The sequence below is a fragment of the Cucumis sativus genome, chromosome 7, assembly GCF_000004075.3.
Source record: "Cucumis sativus cultivar 9930 chromosome 7, Cucumber_9930_V3, whole genome shotgun sequence".
In the NCBI taxonomy this organism is placed as follows: Eukaryota; Viridiplantae; Streptophyta; class Magnoliopsida; order Cucurbitales; family Cucurbitaceae; genus Cucumis; species Cucumis sativus.
Window position 1 is genome coordinate 5,128,958 of NC_026661.2, and position 18,873 is coordinate 5,147,830.

Below are 18,873 nucleotides of genomic sequence, written 5' to 3' on the forward strand. Positions count from 1 at the left end.
TAAAATTTTATTTTGAAGAGTTGGTAAGTTGTTAGTCTATATAAAGAGTAACTATTTGTTATTTCATTCCAAAGGTTTTGTTAGATTCGAGAGAAGATAGCGCGGGGGTAATATGTTTTTGCTTTTAGCCCATGCATATAACTCTAAAGCTCCCAAGTCGTTCTAAAGACCGAAGCTTTTAAACTCACCAAATTAAATTTTCATAAGCTCTTGATGTCAGAAAATTTAAAGGTGATATAGATTAGCAGAAGTCAGAAACTCCAAAGGATAATCTAATGCGATCAACAAATTAGAGATTGAGATACAAGTCCATCGACGAGATAGAGGTTGATCTTGATAAGCTAACAACTAATATCCATAAAAACACAACAAAGTTAAAGGTTAAAGTTTATACATTTGATGAAAAGAATTGAAACAATTATTGACGTAATTTGATTGAAAGCAGATTGGAAAACACATAAAAAGATGTTGTAGTTCAAACGTCTTTCTTTAATTATGTCCAAATCTCTACACATAGTTTTATTTTGTCCAAAACTTTCGTCTCTATACGAAAATTCCTTTTTGGAGGCATTTTGGTATACAAGTTAGATTTGTATACTTCTTAGCTTGCTTTTCAAATAGAAAAAAACACACATATATACATTAATTTTTCATTTTATTTGATAAAAATATATTTATTTACTTACGATTTTTTTTAAATATATTTTTCAAGAGGTCTTTTACGATTTATACACACATAACAAGTTTATTGATTTATATAGTGGATGAAACTTTTTCTCGAATACACATTAAAATTTATAATTTTTTGGTGTTCGAACTTCATAAAGTTGTGATTACACGTTAATTTAAGAGTTTTTTATTGTAATGATGTGCAGAATTTTCATATTAAAATTTATTTATTGGTGAAGAGTTGTATAAAGATAGGTATAGATGGGAGGCATATAAGTAATTTGAGTGTCCCCGGCGAGGCCAACATAGTAGGGAAGCCATTTAGACAATCATATCGATGATGATCACTTGAACCTCATCTTGGTGAGTGTTGGGGCTAAGCCGCAAAGTTGTAAATAATTTGAACTCTCCGAAAATTTACGTCAAACACGGGCGCTCAATCCACACCGAGGTCGCATGTTCGAAACTCAGCTGCGCCCAAATCAATTCTGTAAATATTTGGCTAACTTTCCGGCTTTTTCGTCCGTGAAGTCAAGAGTTCGAATCCAGCCGACGGTTACTTCAATCATTTTCTATATTTCTCCAATCAATGTTTATTTTAGATTTAATTTTGTCCAAATTAATCTTTAGAATTCAAGATTAATAATTTTAGTATGCAATGTAAACAATTGAGAAATTAGAATATTAGGGTCAGCAATTCCATGCATTTTTTTTTCAAGGTTTGAATCTTGCATTTGATTATTAAATTGGTTCTAATTCGTGTATCTTCATTGTATTTAAAGGTAATCTTGTTTAATTAAGTGTTGGTTGGAAACACTCATTCATTTAAAGGCAATATTAATTTGTTAAACTATTTAAGTCTTCAATTCTTTAAAGGTTCAGTTGATCTTCAAACGAAGATCTAGAGAATTTTCATGAACTTTTAGGTAGATTAGGTTAATTTGTTTGTTAGACTTAAATTTGAGTCCATTTTCTTGTTGAGCTTGAGCTTGAGCTCATTTACTATCTTGAGTTTGGGTCTATATAGCTATTGAACTTGAGCTTTGACTTACTATCCTTCATTGATCCAATTTTTATATTTAGGACGTGAATTTGGTTGTGTATGAAAAAACTTAATTAACTCAGTTAAATCATAATTGTCACGATATTTTATGTGATGACGTGATGTAATTTATTTGACTGGAATTTATTGGTGTTTTTAATCGATTATAAAATACTATTAGTCACGTAAGCGATAGATAATTGATTGGAAAAATATAACGTTTATCCCAACACACAACTTTAGGTGCTTCCCACTGCACCCAAAGTATTTTCCTTTTTTAATTTTTACTGCATTCTATAAGATTGTGTCTTCCACATCCACATCGATTTTAGTGTCTGGAAACCTTGGAATGACATAGTAATCTACTTGAAAAAATATTTGTCTTAACTCAAAATATAATAATATGCAATTTCATCTCACATAATATGATAATACTAATAATTATAACTATTACTATCTTCCTCAAATTTTTGCAAACCCAAAAGTTCTAAATCATCAACAGAACAACAAAATCAATGACCTCCTCCATGGATTCCCTTCCTCATGTCTTCCTCGTCAGCTTCCCTGGCCAAGGCCACATAAATCCCATGCTCCGTCTTGGAAAAATACTCGCTGCCTCCGGCCTTCTCGTCACCTTCTCCACCACTGCTTATCTCGGCCAGGACATGAAGAAGGCTGGCAGCATCTCTGACACCCCGACCCCTCTCGGCCGTGGCTTCCTCCGCTTTGAATTCTTTGACGATGGCCGCATCCACGATGATTCTGCCCGCTCCACCACTCCCCTCTCATTTGACCAATACATGCCGCAACTCCAACGTGTAGGTTCGATTTCCTTATTGCATATCTTGAAAAACCAAACTAAAGAAAACCGACCACCCGTCTCCTGTGTTATTGGAAACCCTTTTGTGCCTTGGGTGTGTGACGTGGCCGATGAACTCGGGATTGCCTCCGCTGTGTTTTGGGTCCAATCATGTGCCGTTTTCTCAATTTATTACCACCATTTTAATGGCTCAATCCCTTTCCCATCTGAAACCCAACCAGATGTTGAGGTTAAAATTCCTTCTTTGCCTCTTTTAAAGCACGATGAAATCCCAAGCTTCTTGCTTCCTGACAAGCCTCTTCATGTCATTGGGAAAGCCATTTTGGGGCAGTTTTGGAACCTCTCAAAGCCCTTTTGTATATTAATCGATACATTTGAAGAGCTGGAGAGCGAGATCGTTGACTTCATGTCGAAAAAGTTCCCGATAAAGACAGTGGGGCCGTTGTTCAAGCATTGTGGTGAAATTAAAACGAAAATTTCAGGAGATTGCTTGAAAATTGATGATTGTATGGAGTGGCTAGACTCAAAGCCAAAAGGGTCAGTAATTTATGTGTCGTTTGGGAGTGTGGTGTATTTGAAACAAGAACAAGTTGATGAGATTGCTTATGGACTTGTAGATTCTGGCTTCTACTTCTTGTGGGTCTTGAAACCACCTGCTTCAAGTTTCGGGGTCAAGCGCCATATTCTTCCTAATCAGGTTTGTAAATCCACAAACACATATATATATATTGTTGTTCATTTAAAAAGCTATATTGATCCCCAAACTTCTATAGAGTTTCAAAAATATTGTTGGAGTGTGGAAATTTAGTTAGAAAAATTTGTTTATAGGAAATGTTGTGATGATGATTTATAAAAGAATATTTTGATTATCATATATATCTATTTAAGGATACCTTTTTTTTAAAAAAATTACATGCATTTTTATGCTACACTCATCTTTTTGGAAAATATATTTTCCACCATGTATATAAGAAAGGGTTAAAGGGAAGTACTTGGGATCACCCATCTCTATATGCTTCTCCCTCTCGTCACACATACTAACAAAATAATTAAAATTATTTTTAAAAAATAATAATTATAAAATAAAGCAAAAATTTCAGTACCAACTTAGAAAATGAAAAAAAATGTTAGAATCTTTAGCTTAACATAATTTTTTTCTCTTTAGGAATCCAATCCCCAACTTGAATTTTTCAATCCGGACCACGACTTCCCAAATAGGAAATAAAGGATGAAGATGAAAAATCAACTTATGTTTGGAATATGCTTAATACTTGGTACATAGTCATTATCAATATTATGCTTAGAATATGTTTAAATAAGTACTAAGTACATAGTCATTATCAATATTTGTTAAAATACAAACTTAGAGAAATTAAAATATTAGATCATATGAATAACAACATAAACGAAAACGAACAATATTAAAAACCTTTAAATCATCATAGATTCAACAGTTTTTGTTTTGTTTTTATTGAGATTCTTTTTTTCTTGGTATAGATCATGGAAGAGGCCAGCAAAAGAGGGAAGATTGTTCAATGGAGTCCACAAGAACAAATACTCTCACACCCATCGGTGGGATGTTTCATGACACATTGTGGGTGGAACTCCACGGTGGAGGCGATCAGCTCTGGGGTGCCAATGGTGGCGTTTCCGCAGTGGGGTGATCAGCTCACAAATGCCAAGTTTCTTGTCGATGTCTTAGGCGTCGGCATCCGCTTGCCACATGGCGGCACACCAGAAGACAAGCTAATCAAAAGAGATGAAATCAAGAAGTGCCTTAAAGAATCCATGGAAGGACCGAAGGCGGTGCAGATAAGACAGAATGCTTTGGAGAGGAAAATAGCGGCGGAGAAGGCGGTGGCCGACGGTGGATCTTCAGACAGAAATATCAAATACTTTATTGATGAGATAGGGAAACGTTCTCTTGTTTGTGGTAGTAATCTCCAAGTTTAACTTGTTCTTCTACTATACTTAGAAACTTACAAACTTTCTTTCATCATATCATCATCTGTTTTTTTGTTTGTTCTTTCTTTCTTGTTTTTATTTAAGAGCATTTTAATCGGAATCAAACCAATATATTAACATCATTTTTAACTCTTTAGTTTTGTTATTTTTTTAATTTTGGGTCGACGGATATTTCAAATTAATGTTTACGTAATTCATCTCCAAAATGATGAAATCATTCCAAGCTTCTTGCCTCCTGACATAACCCTCTTAACGCCTTAGAGAAACCCATTTTAGGAACCTCTTGAAACCCCTTATCGTATATTAATCGTCGAGGGTGAGATAGTGGACTTCATCTCAAAAAAGTTTCGATTAAGCCAGTGGAGTCGTTGTTCAAACGTTGAAAGTGAAATTAAAACGAGAGAGCGTTTAGGAATATTGCTTGAAAATTGATGAATGTATGGAGAGTGGCTAAACTCAAAGCCAAAAAGTTTAGTGGTTTATGTGTCGTTTGGGAGTGTGGTGGCGGAGTTTGCAAAAATATTTACGATAGAGTCTGTATAGCTATTTTCTTTAATTACAAAAATGACAAATTTAAAAGCAGATTAATGTATTATTATATCTTATTATTATCAATTACTAGTCATACTTGTCAAATTTGCAATACGAAGAAAACAAGGTGTTAATGAGTGTTTTTTCCCTAAATTTTTTTGTCATCTAATACAATTTTCTTTTTAAAAATTTGTTAAACATCTTTTAAAAGATACAAGCAAAATATTTATATATAACAATTTTGAAAATGGAGAAAGTTCATCGATCCACACTAAAAATACAAAAAATGGTCCATGATTATTTGGACACTTTTTTAAATTTTACTTTTTTTCTTTTACCTAATTTGGCTATCCAAATCTAAACAATTTTTTTTTAAAAAAAAAGTTATTTGTATGTATTTTTCTTTTATCTTTTTGGGTATTTTGACAAAGATAAAAGTAATAGTGTGAAAGAATGTACTGATAAGATAGTTAGAATCAATTAACAACAAGAAGATGCTTACCAAAATTTACCTTTGATTCATATTGCATTTTCTTTTTTTCCCTCCCTTTCGACTGGTGGTTAACCTTACAATGGTATTGGTTTCTATTTGATATGGAATGTAGTAACTAAGGCCATGCTAAAACTGATAGAGACTAACCTGTCTATGATTTTAGTTTCTAAGTTTGACGGCTCCTTTCGTCCTTTCCAAGTGACAACAAATTTTATCAATGTCTTTTCTTTTTTAAAGAGATTTAATTCGTTTTGGTTAGACAAGAGGTCAAATAGTTAAAATATTGAATAATCAAATGAAAAAAAAAATAATCAAGTTGATTTAGGTACCAAAATTTAAACAAACCTAGAAAGCAAAGAGTCTTGAAAAAAGATAGCCAAAAATAGTTTAACAAATATACTGATAGTTGGGAACCAATTAATCACATATTTTATATTTAATTTTGGTATTTTTTATTTTAGACCTTCGTTTTCAAAATTGTTCAATAATTATTTTACAAGTCTTTTATATTTTTTAAGAGACCCCTGTATATATCACATAAAATCACTCAACTATTGTACAAATAATTCTTCTTTTATTATTTCATTTATTTGGTATTTTTATTAAGTTAAAGGAATTCAATATCAAACAAATAGAACAATAATTAGCCCTCCATAACAACGAAGGATTTGGCTACTACCACAACACACATTTATATCAACACCAGCACACATTTACAACCACATTAACCACAATTCACTTTACAAACTACTTGACTTTCCCAAGGATTTAAAGAACTTGATCATAGGATCATACACATCTTCCTTCGCTTTCATGCTCAAAATGAAATCCACATGACCATAATTCTCAAGGTAAACTAATTCTGGTACCGACTTCACCTTCTTTATAGTGTTCTCCAGATCTGTCCAATCTGACAACTCATCGTTCCCGCCGTATGCCATCCACAGCGGCAAGGATTCAGGAATGCGGCTGAGATCAAATTCAGGTGGCACCCTTTGACCATAAACTCTCAGATTCTTTAACAATCCATAGTCATACTTGGAAAAACTACCTTTGCGGATCACTGGTGGAAGAAAAGGAAAAGGAAGTTAAGTCCGTGGAGTCGAACCACGTCGTATCCCCGTCAGGAGGAGAAAACATACTGCTTAAGTCTTAACCAAGCAACTGATTTGTAGACTATAACACTTCCTAAAACCAATAATTCAACTTCAGTGTAGTAAATTGTTGCCATGTGTTGAAGTCGAGTATACACTCTCCTAATAAAATTAATAGAACTAACAACAGAAAAATTGATCCTAAACCATCACTAATGTTCGGACTTGGAAGTACAAGATGGAGAAAAATGAACTGCTAAAGAGCAAGCGGCTTGGTAATAATAAGCAAAGTTCGATTATGTTGTTTGTGCCTAATGTTAAAGAGAACAGAAAAGTTCTGGTGGCGCAAGCGGAAATTGAAGCTTTGATTGAAAGGAATAGGTGGAAAGCGAAGGTAAGGACAAGGGAGTGAAAAGAGGAAACGAGTTCGGTAATTGATAAAAATACTATGGAAATAGAGGGCTGGCTTTAATTATAGATAAAGTTAATGGAAAGCGAGGGATTTGAGGGATGATGAAAAGTCACTCAGGAAAGAGATTGAGCGAAAGAAGTTAATGAGCATATGAAAAAAAAATCCTTTATAGCCTCCTCGATTATTTGAAAAATCGGGAAAGTGGGAAGCAAATTAAAAGAAGGAAGCCAAAGGAAGAAAAACTGCTTAAGGTTGCAGAGTATTAGCAAATTTGGTGTCTGAATGAAAATCTGTTTGTGGAAAGCTGAGTATCCTTTAGGTTGAGGTTGGGTTAATTTTGATATCTTTAAAAGGTTTCTAGAAAAATGTCATGTGAGGAAGATCAAATTATCTTCTAAGTCTTGAAAGAGTTTAGAATGTATGATGCAAAGCTTCACGATCAAATGTTTAAAGATTTATATTAGACTTCACAAGAGAACACTATGATTAACTTTCCAAGAAATACATGCAGGTAAAACATTCAAAGATTCATCGAAATCATAGTCATAGTATGATAGAAGTTGAAGTAGAGAGAAGATATTGCAGAGCATACTCTGGAAAAGATGGTGCAGGTTTTTTGCTGATGATGGATGTGGTTCATATTTGAAAAATAAGTCAAAACGTGAGCGATTCAGGCAGCAATTTTCGCCTGCAGCATTTAAAAGAAGGCATCCTTAGGAAATTTAGTGTTGAACATCCAAACTTCATAATAGCAAATGAAGTTAAGGTTCAATAAAATGGATGAAAATGCAGATATGCATCAGAGCAAAAAATGGAAGCTGGTAGTCCATTTCTTGAATTGCAATATGTCTAATAGAAGCTTGCTGGCAGCAATATCATGTAAAAAATGGGGAACTTGGTAAATATCAGTAATATTTTTCCCAATTCCATCACGAGGTAAATTTTAGTCATATTTTCCAACCCAAGCCCTTCAGTTTTAAGAGAGATACCCACTAACCACACAAAATTATGAACCAATATGATTGATGTCAGTATAAGATATAGTAATTAAAAGAAATTAGCAAGATTTCACCCTCATTTGTTTCTTTTTTATCCCATGTTGAATGGATGACCTATGTTATGTATAAAGTAAGAATTTTTGTTTTTGGATTTCAAGAAAAGGAAAACAACTTTGCTGACAATTATAGAGCCCTCTGAATATTAGAGTCTTGGATTAGTGTTCAATTATTTCCCAAAAGTAAAAAGCAATAAATAAGCGTGAGAGGAGATCCAAATGAATCGAAAGATTCGTATTCGGTTAAAGAAAGGATCATCCAAGTATGTTGGATAAGGATTCCAAAGTCAAGGTTTCACAAAAATAATAAATAAAAAGAAAAGAGAGAAACGTGAAGCAGGTTGCATTGAGAGAACCTGTTATTGAACTTAGAATATTGATGCAGTTAACTAGCCGATCACAAAGATTATCTAAAAGGACTGTTCCCCAATCACTGAAATAGCATACAAAAACATAGGCATGAGTACCATGAACTATGGTGAAGCTAAAAATGCAATCCATTACAAAGTTAGAGATGGGCACAGCATAGCATGACAACCTTTTAAAGTTGAGTTCATGAAATCCTGAGGCAAGAATTATCTGTCGAAAAAAATATAAAAAATAAGCTTATTGCTATTAATAATACAATCACTTAACAATGCTAATTGCACAATAACAAGCCAAGAATACCGTATCAAGATGTGTGTCAACCATTAGACGTACTAATGGAGCAGTGATATGTTCCAAGTACGATATAGGACTTAAAAGAGCAGCTGCTCCAACTTTCTTGGCTATGTCTGGCTGGGTAAGAGCAGCAAAAGACATAATTGTTCCCTGCGAACAAAGATAAAAGATGACACCATACCAGAAATATATCATTTCAGAGCAACAATCTCGTAGAAGAAGAGATATGAGACCTGTGAGTGTCCCACAATATAAATTTTCTTGTTTGTCAAGGAATTTATGTAGTTAATCATTTCTGCAAGATCGTACAGGGCCAACTCTTCCCAACTCCAATTCCAAAATTCCTACAATCATAATATACTAGAGTCAAAGACATAAATAGAACTAAACAAATGAAATTTATGTTAGAGTACTTTCAAGATTGTCCTATCATACTTGTGGACCAAGAATCCACCATACAATAAAGTGCAGAATTCTGAGATAAAATAAACTTTAGCAAATCAACACAATTAGCATGAAATCAAATGATCCTTGAAGATAATCTGTCATGCGACTGCTTAACTCCATAAAACGTCATGTAAATTTGTTTGAAGTTTGAAGCGTCAAAATTGCCTGCATGAGCTACACCATGTTTGTATCATTATTTAACTTCCTAGATACATGCAATACATCCACAACACAATAGGGGAAACTATGTTCTTTCTCTGCATTTAATTAACATCTTACACATCTTAAAATTTTGTGATAAAGTACACTAAGAATACCTTCTCATCCTCTGATAGGGATGAATGCCCATAACTCCACCGTGTTCCACGCACATTTCCTATCCACACATCAAATCCATTATCTGGAAGAATAAAGCCTAAAGATTGTCTTGCAGAATTCAAAAACCATCCATCGCCAGCCTGCACATGCACCAGCTCAGACAATGAAAGGTACGAAAAACTAGTGGTTGGAACCCCTTACTGTGAGAATGATCCCAGACTACAAACTTATTCAAAATTCACCATCCATGTTTCAAAATACGCAGTTACTAACCTCCTAGACAAAAAGAAATTTATGGATAATTGGATCTTCCCAAGCATAGAAATGTTGTACCAACGAATGAAACTAAAGAAGACAATTCAGTACACTTTGGGATGAGAATAAAAAGAATTTGAAAAGAATCTCACTTGGAGAGACAAGAAAACAGAGGCCAGAAGATTAAAAAGAGAGAGACATATATATATAAAAGATAGGGCCTTGGGTAAAATCTGCCTTGAGGCTATATGCCATTCATCTTCTAGTACCAATTCCTTGAGAGATAACTGGAAAGCATGGTTACACTATTGGACTGTAGTGTAGAAGTTTAAGGTAAATATCGACCTAATCGAGAACATTAAATACCACTGGAATATGAAGAGATGGGAGCAGTTGAAAATTACAACAAAAGGAGATAAGTCTCGGTAGTATAAAAGATATCAGGCAGCAATGTCAATACCCTAGCTATTGCTAATAGAGTTAGACCAAAAAAAGAGTAAAAAGACCTAACAGATACAGTTACAATATTGCAAAACTGTCAGAACACTTACCATAAACAATCCATGGAGAAGCAAAATTGGAGGACCTTTTTGCTTTTCCAATTCTCCATCACGTGAAGATACACGTTGCAGACCCAATAAAAACCCATCCTTTGTTTGAATCTAAGAAATTTATGAGAAAATCACGTCCGTCAGTGACTCAGTACTGCAAAACCGTACTCAAGTGCATTACTAAAAGCACAATTCATCAGCCCAGTCTGCAATAATGGATAACATTCCTCAAAACTCGAGCATGATCAAAGAACAACATCATTTATAGTAACAAATTTACACAGTAGAGATGCATTAAGCTCCAAATGGTTAATGAGAAATTGATAAAATCAGAGATCTACATAAAAATCAAATTCAATCATATTTCTTCGCATATCACACTTTCGAGAACGATACATATACATCGGATTATCCAGAAAATCGACAGAAACAAATCAAAACCACGTCGGGCATCGAATCTAAAAATACAAAGAAATTAATTCCATCTGTCTCACCTCAGAAAAGAAAATAAACAAGAAACTCAAAGGAAATCTCAAACAAGAAGCATTAGAGGCAATTAGTTGACTAAAATCCATCCAAGTATCTCCAGTCGAAACAGAGCGATGAACTCTAATATTACAGTCTCATTTCACATAATTGTCCACACCTTCCTCTAATTAATCAACCAAAAAATTGGAAGCGAAATGAGAGAAATAGAGAACCTTATGCTCAGCACAAGGATAGCCAGCAGGAAGAACGAGTTGGGAGCACAAGGACTTGTTGTCGGACAAAGCGTGAGGGAGAATCGAGTAGTCAACGACAGAAGGGAAGGAGGAATCACCGGCGGAATGGAGAGGGAAGAAGAAGAGAAGAAATATGAAAGCAAGCAATGGCATCGCCATATCCGTAACAAAGATTAACCTTGAAGTCAGGGCGAGGAGAATTAGTTAACAAATTGATAATAAAAACTGTTCACTGTATATATATATATATTATTTGGGGAAAGAGGAAACTAAGAGAAGATGCCATTCAACTAGTCGAATCGGTTGGTGGTTGTGTCCACGCCCGCGCCCGCTAATAAGGCGCGCGTGGCATATTCGTTGCTTGAGAATGGCTTCATTTTAATACAAAAAACCCATTTCTTCACCAAAGTATGGCTTTGAGATAGAGAGAGAGAAGAAGAAAACAGAAAAAGATATCCATTGAATTATATGCAAAGCTTACGTTATTATATATCAAACAGAAGACAAAACCCCACTAGTTAACATCCTTCTTCAACTTCTCTACATTAATAGGTAATTACCAAAACAAAAAAAAGAGAACACTTTTATTGCAAAACCCATTAACATTTCTACATTGCAGCCTTAGTAGCCTTAAGATCCTCTCCACCAGATTTCGCTCCTTCCTCAATCTTCACAACCTTAGCTTCTTTCTTCTTCTCTTGAGGCAACTTTGGCACGATTACTTTCAACACTCCATTCTCCAAGTGTGCCTTTATCCCTTCCATGTCAGCATTTCCTGGAAGCCTGAATTGCCTCCAAAACTTGCCCGATGAACTCATCCTCTCTGCCCGGTGCCATCTCTCCCCTGCCACCTCAGCTTCCCCCTTCATCTCTCCACTTATCCTCAACACTCGATTCTCCTCTACTTCGATCTTTAAGTCCTCCCTCTTTATTCCCGGAATGTCCATCCATATCACGTGCTCCGTCTCCGTTTCTTTCCAGTCTGCTCGTGCCACTGCTAGCGTGTCCACCGCCGACTTCGGTACGCTTAGTGGACTCTGTTCCAGGATCCTAAACGGGTCCTCCGAGTAGCCACCTGTTTATTTAAACCATATGTTTGATAACAAAACCCAATTGACAAGGGGAAAAAATTATGTTTTTCTTTACAGCTTTGTAATATGATTTTCTGATATAAACAAAACCCAATTATAATGAAGAAAAAAGAATTATACCCGGCTGCATGATATCCCATATGGAGCGATAAGGCATCAAAGCATTAGCTTGCTGAGTTGCGAAAAAGTAGAATGCAAGTCCAAGAATTAGGAACAAGGAATTTCTGGGTAACCCCATCATCGCCATAGTTCTTAATTAAAATTTCAAACACACAACACAACGCAACACTACAACAAGAAGGGGTTTATATAGTAGAGAATGGTGAAAGGCCAATACTTTAGGGATATAGTTTTGATTCCACGCAAATGTAGATCTCTCTAGACTAAACTACTGATTTCTAGAGCTTTAACAATCAAAGCACCACATCACACGTGGCTTTCCCTTTTTTGACTTTTTCTTTTTCTTTCCCTTTTTGTTCATTTTAGGTTAAAGAATTATACAAAGTTTTTTGTTTTTTCAAATTTAAAAACGTTTTCTAAACTTGCGGAAGGAGTTTTTTTAAAATGAAAAGAAAACGGGTATTCGTTTTTTAAACAACATTAGCATGTCTTGCTCAAGTGGTGAAGACTCTTATGGATGATCAAAAATGAAAACCAAAAACAGATTTTTAAGACTTCAACTATTTCAATTTCTTGTTTTTTTCTTTTTCTATCTTTTTAATTACGTTTTTAAAAAACTAAAAAGTGTGTATTATCTTAAAAAAAAAAAAACAGAAAACTTGTGGGTTGCTTGATACTGAAGGAGTTGGACTTAGGGTTGTATTGTAGTGTTGTGTATGTGCATAATTAATTCAGTAAGTCATTGGTCATGGTATCATTGCATGCAAAATACTTGCTATGTATTTCTTCATCGCATAATAACTAAGTACTCGTTGAGTACAAGTTTCCCTACTTCTTGCTCAAGTATAAGTGAAACATTAAGTTTTCTCGGGTAATTCAGGGTCGAACACAAGGAGTTGATATCAAATCTTAGTTCTAAGGTCTACTATTCAATTAGGCGGTATAAAAGAATTTTATACAGTATGACAAAGTGTAAACTTGAATTATATCTCTCTATAAAGGTGGTTTGGGTTGAATGAGGTAAAAGCGTGAACTAACTTGTATGTAAGAAAGGGGTGAAGGAAGGTCTTTGCAGTACTAGGCGATTAAGCTGTGCGTTAGCTCCGATGCAATATAGCTTACTTAACTAGCTTATGATTAAGGCGAGCACCTTTTTGTGTCTTTAAACGTCATACTTGCTCACCTCTCGGGATCCAAATGACTAAATCTAGCTAGACAAGATATATCTAAAAGTGTTCACCTACAAGACTTATAGAGTTTCGCATTTAAGGGGTGGCAACCAGCTCTCAACGCCTAATACCCGCACTGGTTCTCCTTTCTAGACACAAATGATGGAAGCTATCTCGCCAAGGTATAGTTTATCTCCAAACTTCTTCATTGCGAGCGTTAGCCATATCCTTGCTACTTGCCCTCTTGGATAGTTGACGTGACATACACTAGCCAACTGATGAATATATAGCTCAGCTAACACGATAAAAATTATAAGCTAAGCTTCTTATCAAGAACTTATCACAACCTAAACTATGAATAACACATCGACAGATGAAAAGTAAATATATGATGGATTGAAAAGATATAAACATGTAATATATTGAAGAATATAGACCTTCGGCCATTGTACAATTTGAACAACATATATTACATACATAAATACAAAAATGGAAGGAAAAGATAATGGAAATGAGTACAAGTTAGAGGAGATGGATTATGGATTCTTCTCTACTCAGACCTTAAGCTTTTACTCACTAACTGACTGGAGAAGAGAAAGAAAAGCATTTACAGACGGTGAAAAGACTATTCCTTTTCACCACTCTTTAAGGTTTGGCCTATTCAAACACGATTTGCTTGGTGAAGATGAAGTCATTTTATAGACAGCTTTGGCAGAAAATTTCTATCCTTCTGAGCATGTATCAAGTCACATAAACTCCATCTACCACTTTTATCTTCTAGCAAAGCTCTTCTTGCATTTTTATGTGGTCTTCTCGCCTAGCCTTCACGCAAGTTCTTCTGCGATTCGCTAACTTCTTCTTTTGTTATTAATCCTAGGTTAAGACATTAAAAACGACCAGAAACAGATATGAATGCTTATTTAAAGTGTGTTTCTAAATATTAATGAATTTACAACATAAACTACGTGTTTTTGTACTTTTATTATGCATTTTTGCTTCATTATTCTATCTAAAAGACTATAATAACTTATATATTTCTACAAGTTAATGTGGTACTGACTATTCTTTGATACCGATTGTTATCTAATTACTATCTTATTGTTACCTCACATTGATTACTAATGATACATTGATCTATACTATCTAGTTGTTGTGTAATTATTATTAGATACTGAATGTAAACTTGATTGCTAATGATACATATTGTTAATTTTGTTAGTTATCTATTATCATTTTTATACTAATTGTCAATAACATCTAAGTATATATCACTTATTTATCTTTTAAGTAATAGGTAGGGACATTGTATACTAAACTAAAAGTATATATCAATATCATCGTCAGTATACATCTTTCTAAAGCATTCAAAAATTTCAAACCAAATGAGATGGTAAAGAAGCTTAAGCCACATATTTGCATTTAGAAGAGAACTACTCCGTCAACTTGATGTCCTTAGAATTAGTAATTCTAGAGAAGTGAATTATTGTGCCAATAACATGCATGATGCAAGAAGAAATTAAAACTATGAATGGAGATGGATTGGAAAGGAGAGTCTTAATGCAGATATCATATGATTGGTTATTGTTCAAATTATCAGTTGTTGCATAAACAAAAGTAGAGCATCAATTTTTTTTAAATAGCAAAGTTTATAGTAAATTAAGAGGCAAAACGATAATAGAGTCTACCAAATACTAAAAATCTGAAATATTGAATTTTCTCGTAGATGTTATGAGGACAAAGGAGATAAAAGATCTCTTGAAAATTTAGTGAGAAAAATGTAACAAAAACCTTTAAACAAAGTCCAGAACTACATTAAAAATCTTAAACTAAAAGTTTAAAAATCAAAATCATCAGTCAAGGACTAAATAACAAAATGATGTCCAAAGTCCTTAGAGAAAAAAGGAGATTGAGGAGAGGAGAGAGAGACGAGGGAAGGAGATGGCGACTTGATCATAATAGACGAAGAAGAAAAATAGGAATTTTGCTCTGTCTCCTAACTAATTATTAAAACCAATATAAATGAAGAGAAGAAAGGTCATAATTTGAAATTTCCTCCATATTTACAACTTCGGTTTGTTTTTGAGGACGGGAAGTTCTGAGTTCGAATTTCTCATCCATATTATACTTAAAAAGATATTTTTAAAAAAGAATATCAAAATTAAAGTAGCACTATTTCAACATACTTTTCAAACCTAACTTTTTCTAAAATCCGAAAGACGAATACATAATAAATAAAAGAGAATTTTGAGCCTCATATTTGTGCAATGGACATTAATGATCAAAAGAGTTATTTGATGGATCGTATTTGGTTATAATAACATATGTTAAAAACGAACTACCAATGATCCAACCTAAATTATTACGGTTGGATTGGGTTAAATTTTGTATTAGGTTGGATTAGATTAGAAAATTGAAAGAAAAAAAGTTGAGTCGTGCGTACTGCAAGTAAATGGTGGTGTTGTTCCGATCCAACCAGATTATATATTATAGACCTAAAACTTACAACCTAAAAGTAAACTTTAACTTGAATGAACATTGTAGACTTTGAATTTATATATATATATTTAATTTGGATTGATCCATAATTTTATCGGATCCGACCCAACTCAAACTTATATACATACGGATCTCAAACTTATATACATACGTAGCTACTATCTAATTCCATTGAATAATTACTTTAGCTTAAACATTTTTTGAAAAATGATTTGCATAATTCTTAATCAAATTTTAATAATAAAGACATTGTTGTTAAAAGAAAAAATATTATCATTAGTGAGGGTTTGAAATTTCTCTATGGACATCGGTAATATTCATGACCATTCTTCCATCCTTCCTTATTTAAAGCAACGAAAGCTCAGCATTCCTTCAACCTCACAAGCATCAATTATGGCTTCCAACACCATAATATTCTTCTTCATCGCCTCTCTATTTCTTTTACACACAGTTTCCGCTGTTGAGTACATCATCACCAGCAACGCTGGAGGCACTCCCGGTGGCAACCGCTTCGACACCCAAATCGGAGCGGACTACTGTCGTCAAACGATGATAGAAGCCAGTGGTTTTATCTGGAGTATTTTTCGGCAAAACACCCCTGCCGACCGGAGGAATGTGCAGAGTGTCATCCTGTTGATCGACAGGGACTTACACCAATATCCGGCGTTTGCAAGCAACAACCGGATTCACGTTAGTGCGAGCTACATCGCCCGCTACAATGGAGATGTGAGGATGGCAGTTACAGGTACATTTAATTGAACTAAACTTAAAATTTTCTCTTTTATATCATAGCTTTCAATAATTAAATCATTTGGGACACCGAGTTGAGTTTCTTGTCCAGAGCTCAACTTAATCAATGGGTCTAAAGCTCAAAGTTAATTCAAGTCCAACCCAGTTTCCGTCCTAAAGTTAACATTTGAGTAGAGTCCAATTTAACACAAACAAATATGCATATATATCAAGTTATTGATGTGTTATATTATATATATATATATTAAAAAAACAATAATCATGCTCTTTAATTAAGAAATTATGAGTTAACAAACCTGGAGGAAATATATTTTAAACAAAATCTACTTATGTAAACTAAATAAGAGTAGGTTTTTTTAAACTTGTATACACGATAAAAGGTTAGAGAATGGAATTTCTCACAAGAATATATATGATATTAATTAAATAATCAATGAAAAAATAATAACATGTGATAGTTAATGAAAAGGAATGATCAAAATCTAAAATGTAATAGAGATTAAGGAAAATTTTAATTAATTTTCAGGGATCTTGTACCATGAAATGGTACATGTCTGGCAATGGAACGGAAACGGGGCAGCGCCGGGGTGGTTGATCGAAGGCTATGCAGATTACGTACGACTGAAAGCAGGGTACATTCCGGGGCATTGGGTGGCGCCGGGAGGCGGGTCAAGTTGGATGGAAGGTTACGACAAGACTGCAAGATTTATGGACTATTTGGAGGGGCGGAGGAGCGGGTTCGTGTCAGCGCTGAACCGGATGCTAAGAGTCGGCTACTCTCCGGAATACTTTGTGCAGCTGCAGGGAAAGACAGTGGCTGAGCTGTGGGCGGAGTACAAGGCGGCGTTTGGGAACCGTGGTTGAGTATAATTAGAATAATAAGGAATGTATGTTAAAGCTTTTTTAAATAGAAACTAAGTCAAAATAAAAAGGTTTTTGCCTCTACTGTGTTTCTTAACACAACCCCATTAAGTGTTCTCTTGTGCTTATCAGATATTGATTCAGTGTGTATTGTAATAGTTTTTCATCACTGTTTTTCTATTTAATGGCAGACTGTTATCAATATCAAATAATAAATTAAAGAAAGTCAGGGTTGTTTTGCACATCTTTTCTCTCCATCTCTTTGAACTTCATCCTTGTTTCTTCATGTTTAAGTTTTATTGAGTTAGGAGTTTGAAATATCTAAATTAACTTTGTGTGGAGAAGACCCTAACAAAAAATCAACTTATGTTATACTTGTCAAACCCTCTCGACTTGGTACAACTTTTGTTTGCTATCACGAGAGCCTCCTACAGATCATTGGTCTTCTGGTAGGACCCGAATATATATTGAACTGCAAAAAATAACAAAAATGAAATAGATGAAGTAAGTATTTGAGGTACTTAGATCTATATCACGAGTCCTGTAGATCATTGTGTGATCTTTTGAATATCACGCTATCAGATATGAAAAATATATTATGCAGAATCTGAATTCTGTCATGTGACATTGTTCTTGAAAAAACAGCATAATGTTCTTGATAATATCTGTTTGCAATGGACATTAACGATCAAAAGGATGACGTTTGACTTGGTCGAATTTCGTTATTATCTAATTCGTTTCGTTCAATAGGTACTTTAGCTTAAACATTCCTTTAAAATGTTTGCATAATTCTTGATCAAATTTTAACTACAATAATTAAACGAATTATATAGAGTCGTTTAGGTTATGATACACAATTGTGCATTTCCTTTTATATATGGATGAGAAAAAGGTTTCAAATTTTACACTTGTTTAACATGGTCAACACGATCATGTTAACAATGGTAGGGTAAGTAAACCATCGTTTAGATCATGTCAAAATAATATATTCTCAAGTATGAGAAATAGGAAGTAACTTCGAAAATGTTGAAAATGAAATAGAAAATTTAAACCGAAGGAATAAATAGTTTTAAAATAGAAGAAATAAAATCTGGAAGATGAGAAGAAGAAATCTAGGAAGAGAAAAGGAATAAATGACAAAAATAAAAAAGAAAAGAAAAAAGTGACAAATCGTTAATAGTAATATTCAATGATAAATCTAAAAATTATAAAAATATTGTATCCACTTAACGAGCTTTTTGTTTTTGTTAGACAAACCGTAAATATTAGTTTTATGTGTGGACTTCTATTCAATTTTTAGTTTATTTAATTTTAGTTTAGTTTTTCTTCTTCTTTATAATTTGGTTTGTG

The 18,873-nt window shown here is 34.0% G+C and overlaps 4 protein-coding genes across 4 annotated transcripts; 2 read left to right on the top strand and 2 right to left on the bottom strand.

The window, feature by feature from the left end:
- Window positions 1–2,218: 2,218 nt before the first annotated feature.
- On the top strand, window positions 2,219–4,559 carry LOC101216061 (gallate 1-beta-glucosyltransferase). Its single transcript, XM_004137052.3, has 2 exons — window positions 2,219–3,228; window positions 4,029–4,559. Exons 1-2 carry the CDS (start codon window positions 2,227–2,229, stop codon window positions 4,482–4,484), a joined length of 1,458 nt encoding a protein of 485 aa, XP_004137100.3. The 5' UTR covers window positions 2,219–2,226; the 3' UTR covers window positions 4,485–4,559.
- Window positions 4,560–6,074: 1,515 nt separating this feature from the next.
- LOC101220653 (triacylglycerol lipase 1) lies at window positions 6,075–11,329 on the bottom strand. The gene is made up of 9 exons (XM_004136911.3): window positions 11,016–11,329; window positions 10,315–10,425; window positions 9,508–9,648; window positions 8,977–9,087; window positions 8,750–8,893; window positions 8,619–8,659; window positions 8,437–8,513; window positions 7,619–7,714; window positions 6,075–6,583 (listed from the first exon to the last, which is right to left on the bottom strand). The coding sequence occupies exons 1-9, from the start codon at window positions 11,193–11,195 to the stop codon at window positions 6,261–6,263; spliced, it is 1,224 nt and encodes a 407-aa protein (XP_004136959.1). The 5' UTR covers window positions 11,196–11,329; the 3' UTR covers window positions 6,075–6,260.
- A 147-nt stretch (window positions 11,330–11,476) lies between these two features.
- Window positions 11,477–12,427, bottom strand: LOC101220889 (22.0 kDa heat shock protein). The gene is made up of 2 exons (XM_004136912.3): window positions 12,248–12,427; window positions 11,477–12,111 (listed from the first exon to the last, which is right to left on the bottom strand). The coding sequence occupies exons 1-2, from the start codon at window positions 12,372–12,374 to the stop codon at window positions 11,645–11,647; spliced, it is 594 nt and encodes a 197-aa protein (XP_004136960.1). The 5' UTR covers window positions 12,375–12,427; the 3' UTR covers window positions 11,477–11,644.
- Window positions 12,428–16,271: 3,844 nt separating this feature from the next.
- On the top strand, window positions 16,272–17,765 carry LOC101216297. Its single transcript, XM_004137053.3, has 2 exons — window positions 16,272–16,657; window positions 17,189–17,765. Exons 1-2 carry the CDS (start codon window positions 16,306–16,308, stop codon window positions 17,524–17,526), a joined length of 690 nt encoding a protein of 229 aa, XP_004137101.1. The 5' UTR covers window positions 16,272–16,305; the 3' UTR covers window positions 17,527–17,765.
- The last annotated feature ends 1,108 nt before the right edge of the window (window positions 17,766–18,873 follow it).

Bases quoted from the DNA above. Each gene is read 5' to 3' on its own strand.
- LOC101216061 (XM_004137052.3), top strand. From the start codon at position 2,227: ATGACCTCCTCCATGGATTCCCTTCCTCATGTCTTCCTCGTCAGCTTC. The intron at 3,229-4,028 runs GTTTGTAAATCC...TTCTTGGTATAG, and splicing joins GCCATATTCTTCCTAATCAG to ATCATGGAAGAGGCCAGCAA.
- LOC101220653 (XM_004136911.3), bottom strand. From the start codon at position 11,195: ATGGCGATGCCATTGCTTGCTTTCATATTTCTTCTCTTCTTCTTCCCT. The intron at 9,649-10,314 runs GTAAGTGTTCTG...GTGCATGTGCAG, and splicing joins TTCTCCATGGATTGTTTATG to GCTGGCGATGGATGGTTTTT. The intron at 7,715-8,436 runs GTTCTCTCAATG...TAAATGCTGCAG, and splicing joins TATTCTAAGTTCAATAACAG to GCGAAAATTGCTGCCTGAAT.
- LOC101220889 (XM_004136912.3), bottom strand. From the start codon at position 12,374: ATGGCGATGATGGGGTTACCCAGAAATTCCTTGTTCCTAATTCTTGGA. The intron at 12,112-12,247 runs GTATAATTCTTT...TTAAATAAACAG, and splicing joins ATGGGATATCATGCAGCCGG to GTGGCTACTCGGAGGACCCG.
- LOC101216297 (XM_004137053.3), top strand. From the start codon at position 16,306: ATGGCTTCCAACACCATAATATTCTTCTTCATCGCCTCTCTATTTCTT. The intron at 16,658-17,188 runs GTACATTTAATT...ATTAATTTTCAG, and splicing joins TGTGAGGATGGCAGTTACAG to GGATCTTGTACCATGAAATG.